This window comes from Pogoniulus pusillus, chromosome 32, assembly GCF_015220805.1.
Source record: "Pogoniulus pusillus isolate bPogPus1 chromosome 32, bPogPus1.pri, whole genome shotgun sequence".
Taxonomy (NCBI): Eukaryota; Metazoa; Chordata; class Aves; order Piciformes; family Lybiidae; genus Pogoniulus; species Pogoniulus pusillus.
Window position 1 is genome coordinate 10,292,246 of NC_087295.1, and position 6,573 is coordinate 10,298,818.

A 6,573-nucleotide genomic window follows, 5' to 3' on the forward strand; every position below is an offset into this window, starting at 1 on the left:
GAAATAGGAACATCTTCATCTCAATTTGAAGAAGAAGAGCACTGCATCTACCAGAACTTTCTGCAGACTCAGGTTTTAAAATAGCTGATCACTTAATAATGAAAAGTTCCAGATTAACAAAGCAGAGCCCTTTAGAATTCTGTGTGCAGTTCTCTTGCAGAAGCAGTATTCAAAACAGAGAAGAATTCCAGCTGATAGACTTTGAAACCACAACTGGCAAGGACACAGTAAAGCTGCTTTCTTGCTGTCTGCTCTTGCTGGAGCAGTGCTACTTAGTGAACAGTACATGAAGCATTGGAACAGCTTCTGCAGAGAGGCTGTTAGCCATGGAGGTTTTCAACACTTGACGGGACAAAGCTTTAAGCAACACCAGAGTTCAATAATGTCCCAGCTCTGAGCAGGAGGTCGGAGTAGAGAATCCCCAAGGATCCTACATACCTGAGTTTGGCTTGTTGTGGTTGAAAAAAAGTAACAAAACAATTAAAACACTACCACTACTGAAAAAAAGAGTCTGTAATGTAGACAAGTATGGCTGCGTACAGTTGGAAAGGGGAATAAGATGACAAGCATGTCTGAAAACCCACACTAAGCTTGTTTAATAGCAAACAGGTTACAAAGCAGTGAAATCTTTGCAGCAAGTGTCACAGTGTCTTGTTCTTCATGATGAACATTCAGCCGCCTCTGTTGAGAGAGCAAAGTGATCAGTTTCAGGTCACCAAGTCAAATCGAGTAGGATCTACCTCAACTCTTATTTATCCTCTCACCACTGCCTTGTCAGAACAAACATTACCACCTTAAAAGTTTATCTCCTGTTGTCAAACATTTCTCCTTGCCAAGAGGAGGACTTGCAGGTATGTACAAGTCACACATCAGGCAATAGTACTGAACCTCTTCCAGTGTCAGAAGAGGACTTACACCCTCCCTTTAAAATTTGGTTTTGGAAACATGTTTTTAAATAATAATTAAAAAAATGTTTAAACAGGTGAATATGAAAGTAAAACCCAGAGAAACTGAAGATCCTGTCTACTTACACAATGATATTGTTGATTGGGATGTGAATCAGCTTGACAAAGAAGCCAATAAATCCCATGATGGCAAAGCCAATCGCTGTCGCCATGGCAATCTTCTGGAACTCTGCAAAAACAAGACAAACACTTCAGTCTAGGAAGCCTGGTGTGCTGCACAGCAGAGATGGCCACTGCAGTAGCCAAAGGAGAGAGCTCTCCTGAGGAAATGTGAGTAGTAACACAGGAATTAGTTCAACAGTAAAGTGGATTGACCTTGAGAAATCTATCCTCTGTTGAGAGGACCAGAGGGATTTTAAGAGATGCTTGACTAATATCCATGTTTTAAAATAATAAGCAATCAGAAACACCCACAGCCTGTAACAACTCACAGAGTTTTAATGCCATCACTGTTCCACTAAGAGGGCTCTCAGGGCGGTAGCTGAATCCCCATCCCTGGAGGTTTTTCAAAGAGGCAGAGATGTGGTGCTGAAGGACATGGTTTAGCAGCAGCCCTGGTAGACTTAGTGAATGGTTGGACTTGATGTTAAAGGTCTTTCCCAACTGAAACCGGAGAAGACTGAGAGGAGATCTTATTAATGTTTATACATATTCAAAGGGTGGGTGTCAGGAAGGTGCCAGTTTCTTTTCAGTGGTGTCCTGTGACAGGACAAGGGGCAGTGGATACAAATTGGAACATAGAAAGTTTCACCTCCATATGAGGTGTAAATTATGAGGTTGTGGAGTCTCCTTCCCTAGAGACTTTCCAGACTCATTTGGATACGATCCTGTATGACCTGCCCCAGGTGACCCTGCTTTGGCAGAGGGGTGGACTCGATCTTGAGAGGTCCTTTCTAATCCCTACCATTCTATGATCCTAACCCTACAGGCCTTGTATATCCCCAGTACAGTATCAGAAATGGAAGAGATGGATGGCACAGGAAGGCAGCATCTCAAATCCCTGGAAAAAAGTAAGTGCTTCAATGATACTCTTAGTTACTTTAAGACTGCTACCACAAAGTGGCCCCTCACAACCCTGCCAGTCTGACAGTGAATGAAGTTCCTTACTGATCTGAGAAGGTCTTAGTAAACTGCATCCAGAGCATGCAAAAGCACTGTGACTGCTGTCATTACAGCCAGCCACCTGCACTCTGGTTAAAGCACAGCTTCTCTCCAACACCTTTGGGAAAATTCAAAAACCTTCTTCCAGCAGTTCTTCCTGTCTCAGCCAGGCAGTCACTGATAGCAGTGAAGTGCTGAATGGGCTCCACAAAAAGCAATCCTAGCAGCTTTCCAGTCTCTCAACATGGTTTCCTCCTTGGTCATGTAACAAGCAAGTTTCCTCCAGAAATCCCCTCCAGTTGGCTGCAACCAATCCAAGTTTACTGCTGCATTTGTCTTTTCAAAGTGCACGCCAGTCCTTCTCAGACCACTTCATACATGAAAACTAAGACTTGCCTGCCTCAAAACAGATGACTTCAGCTACTCAGCCTATTTCATAAGGGAAGTTTTAGCACCATTCCCACACACCTGAGTACTGACCAGAAACAGACACATGCAAGTTTATTCTATCCAGAACCACAAACCCATTAACAACCAGAAAGCTGTTGAAGTTTAAATCCCATCTTGGAAGCAGAGAAACATCCTTGAGAAACAGGTCATCACACACAGAAAGGTAGGCAAGGTGTAAGATCTATTACAGGATGGTAGGGGTTGGAAGTCACCTCTGAAGATTGAGTCTAACTCCACTGCCAGAGCAGGATCACACAGGAACACATCCAGGTGGACCTTTAAAGTCTCCAGAGATGGAGACTCCATCACCACTTTGGGCAGCCTACTCCAGTGCTCTGCTACTCTCAAAGTAAAGAAGTTCCCTCTCATGTTCAGATGGACCTGTCTATGTTCAAGCTTATGCCCGTTACCTCTTGTCATTGGGCCTATCTTCCTGACACCCATGCCTTAGACATTTACAAGCATTAATTAAGATCTTCTCTCAGCCCCCTCTTCTCCAAGCTAAACAGGTCCAACTCTCTCAGCCTTTCCTCATCATGTTAGGGCTCTGTACCAGATCCTCTGTGTTAGTTCTTTAACCGGGAAGCCCATAAATGGACACAGCACTCCAGGTGAGGCCTCACCAGTGCAGAGTAGGTAAGGAAGAGAACCTCCCTCAATATATTGGGTGCGCTCCTCTTAGTCCATCCCAGGATGCCATTTTCTTTCTTGGCCACAAGAGCACACTGCCAGCTCATGGTCATCCTGTTGTGTCTACCAGGACTCTTGGGTCCTGCTCCTCACCAGGTCAGCACCCAGCCTGTAATGAAATAAGGCCTGTGTTCACTTTGGCTGTGTGCTTTACCTTTCCTGTCAGGCTTGGTGCATCTCTTCACAAGCCGTATGGAGTCTTTCACAAACTGCCGGCTGGGCTCCACGAACTGCATTACCTGGTCCATGATGACCTGCAGAGATGAACAGGCTTAGTATGGCTGGTGCCACATACAGACCACGAGAGCTTTTAACTGCAGAAGCAGCAGGTACCTACCAAATCTCTAAAGCCTTAAGACAACCTAAAAAGTCACGTTCCAGCCTAACCAGACTCCAAAAGACAGTTCCACTTTGCAGAAGTGCTTTCATAAGGCACACTGTCAATGCAGGAAAGTGGGGCTAAGTATGAAAAACGATGCATTTCAGCACAGAAAACAGCAGCTCCCTCACAGCTTGCTTTCAGGCAATCTCCTGCTCTGTCAGAGAATGCCACTGAAGGCAGCCAAATGGACGGAAGTCACTTGCCTCAACAAACCCCAGAGCCAAAACCTGCTGAACAGCACCAGTGGAACCACCACGGCCTGATCCCATTCTGCCAGCGCTGCCACCCCACGCAAGACAGCAGGCTCGGGCCAGCTGCAATCACTAACGAGACCCCCTGATATGAAGGCTCCTCAGAGCGGACCCACTCACGCCTTCCTGCGACTCCTCTGTCACCGCAGCCCGCCCCAGCTCCCCCCAGCCTCCGGCCGCGGCCCCTCCTGTGACAGGCTGGCCCAGGGGGCCGCTACCCAGCCCCTCAGCGCGCAGCCCCGAGCGCTCCTGCAGAAGGCCACTGCGGAGGCCCTGCTCTCCGAACCCTGCTGCGGCAGACCGGCCGGAGGTGCCCGCTCCCGCTCCCGCAGCGTCCCCACTCCCGGTCCCGCAGCCCGCACCGCACCTACCGACAGAGCCGCCGGGCCAAGGCCACGTCGCACAGCCGCGCAGAGCGCTGACGTCTGACGCTGCGGCGGCGCCTCCTGACGTCAGTGCGTTGCGCAGGCGCACAGGGGGAGCTGCGCGTCAGGCTGCCGTCCGTGAGCCGTGTGAGGAGCGCTGGGCTGGGCCTTGGCTCCCTGCAGGGGCGAGGCCCTCTGTGCCTGCTCTGCCTCTGCTCCGCCTCTGCTCCATGGCCCCAGGCTCCCTGCAGGGGCGAGGCCCTCTGTGCCTGCTCTGCCTCTGCTCCATGGCCCCAGGCTTCCCTGCAGGAGCGAGGCCCTCTGTGCCTGCTCCGCCTCTGCTCCATGGCCCCAGGCTTCCCTGCAGGAGCTAGGCCCTCTGTGCCTGCTCTGCCTCTGCTCCATGGCCCCAGGCTTCCCTGCAGGAGCGAGGCCCTCTGTGCCTGCTCCGCCTCTGCTCCATGGCCCCAGGCTTCCCTGCAGGAGCTAGGCCCTCTGTGCCTGCTCTGCCTCTGCTCCATGGCCCCAGGCTTCCCTGCAGGAGCTAGGCCCTCTGTGCCTGCTCTGCCTCTGCTCCATGGCCCCAGGCTTCCCTGCAGGGGCGAGGTCCTCTGTGCCTGCTCCACCTCTGCTCCATGGCCCCAGGCTTCCCTGCAGGAGCGAGCGAGGCCTTCTGTGCCTGCTCTGCCCGCAGGGCTGGGCCCAGGCTCCCTGCAGGGGCGAGGTCCTCTGTGCCTGCTCCGCCTCTGCTCCATGGCCCCAGGCTTCCCTGCAGGAGCGAGGCCCTCTGTGCCTGCTCCGCCTGCAGGGCTGGGCCCAGGCTCCCTGCAGGAGCGAGGCCTTCTGTGCCTGCTCTGCCCGCAGGGCTGGGCCCAGGCTCCCTGCAGGAGCGAGGCCCTCTGTGCCTGCTCCGCCTGCAGGGCTGGGCCCAGGCTCCCTGCAGGGGCGAGGCCTTCTGTGCCTGCTCTGCCCGCAGGGCTAGGCCCAGGCTCCCTGCAGGAGCGAGGCCCTCTGTGCCTGCTCCGCCTGCAGGGCTGGGCCCAGGCTCCCTGCAGGGGCGAGGCCTTCTGTGCCTGCTCTGCCCGCAGGGCTGGGCCCAGGCTCCCTGCAGGGGCGAGGCCCTCTGTGCCTGCTCTGCCTCTGCTCCATGGCCCCAGGCTCCTTGCAGGAGCGACGCCTTCTGTCCCTACGCTGCCTCTGCTCCATGCCCAGGCAGCTGCTCTCCAGGAACCCTCCTGCCTTCCCAGGGGCAAGAGAAAGGGGATAAGCGAGAGAGCCTGATGTGTTGGAAATGAAACCAACTTTACTGAACATCATAATAACAATAGTTATGGACTATATAGAATTAGTTAGAAAACAGTTACTGAAGCCAAGCCCCTGAGGGCAGTTAGCCACTGTCACCACTGATGCTGTGACAGAACTCCCAGACCAAACTCAGCAGCATATGAGGACCAGATGGAGGAGCTGGAGTCTGGAAATGTATTCAGGAACACGGATTGGGAACAAGGCATAATGCATAGAGTCCTGCTTCTAAAACGGCCACTGAAGAAGAGGCTTGATCCTGATGACTCCTCAACTGTATCCTGAAGATGCCATCCATGGCATGGATCCCTTTTTGGTCAGTTCTTTACAGTCACTTGGCTTGTCCCTGCCTGCAGCTGCAGCCTTTTGCTTTCTATACACTAAGGTGGCAGGCAAGGTGTAGCAGTGCCCTTGGTCTGCACCCAAGGCCTTGGTGCTCTCTCTCCTCATCAGTGTTGTCATTGCCAGCCCCAGACACTGTCTGTGCAAAGCTGTCCTGAGCTGCAGAAAGGGCCTCACTGAGCAGAGACTGAGCTGGGAAGGCACAGCACCGAGCAGGGTGAGTGCTGGTCTGGCTCACACCAGGCCACTGAAGAATTCCCCCGTGATTCTCAACGTCCCAGGCCAGTGTAGCTTATTTTATACAGCGGTGTCTGGCAGCATTCTGTGCCTGGCAGGACACCACTAGGTGTCCCAACAGCCCGTGTGGAGCTCCAGGGGTGTCTAGCAGGCACTCCCAGTGCCTTCCCAAGCCCTCCAACGCTCTCCAGTGTTCTCTGGCTGTACTGAATGCCGCCGGCTCTGTCCGACAGTCCCCAGCACCCTCTGTCCGCTGCTCTCCGAAGTTTCCGGAGCTGGCCGAGGCGTCCCAGCGCGGCTGCCGGCAGCAGATGGCAGCCTCCTGCCCTGGCTCAGGGTAGAGGAGGTGCCCGATGCCTTTTGTGAGGGACGGAACCCAGAGCGGCACGGCAGGGCTCGGCAGGGCTCAGCCGTGCCCGGTGCTGCTGCGGCTGCGCTGGCTGAGAGCCGTCGGCAGGGGGGCCGGCACTGGCGGAGCCGTTGCCGCT

The 6,573-nt window shown here is 53.5% G+C and overlaps 1 protein-coding gene across 4 annotated transcripts; it reads right to left on the reverse strand.

Annotated features, from left to right (window-relative positions):
- Positions 1 to 571: 571 nt before the first annotated feature.
- On the reverse strand, positions 572 to 4,286 carry SEC61G (SEC61 translocon subunit gamma). Of its 4 annotated transcripts, none has more exons than XM_064169940.1 (4): positions 4,211 to 4,286; positions 3,361 to 3,460; positions 1,032 to 1,134; positions 572 to 681 (listed from the first exon to the last, which is right to left on the reverse strand). In XM_064169940.1, the coding sequence occupies exons 2-4, from the start codon at positions 3,452 to 3,454 to the stop codon at positions 672 to 674; spliced, it is 207 nt and encodes a 68-aa protein (XP_064026010.1). In that variant the 5' UTR covers positions 3,455 to 3,460; positions 4,211 to 4,286; the 3' UTR covers positions 572 to 671. The 4 variants fall into 4 exon arrangements, with proteins under 4 accessions (XP_064026010.1, XP_064026008.1, XP_064026012.1 ...); XM_064169938.1 differs by having other exon boundaries at positions 4,207 to 4,283; XM_064169942.1 differs by lacking the exon at positions 4,211 to 4,286 and adding an exon at positions 4,141 to 4,162.
- Positions 4,287 to 6,573: the final 2,287 nt, after the last annotated feature.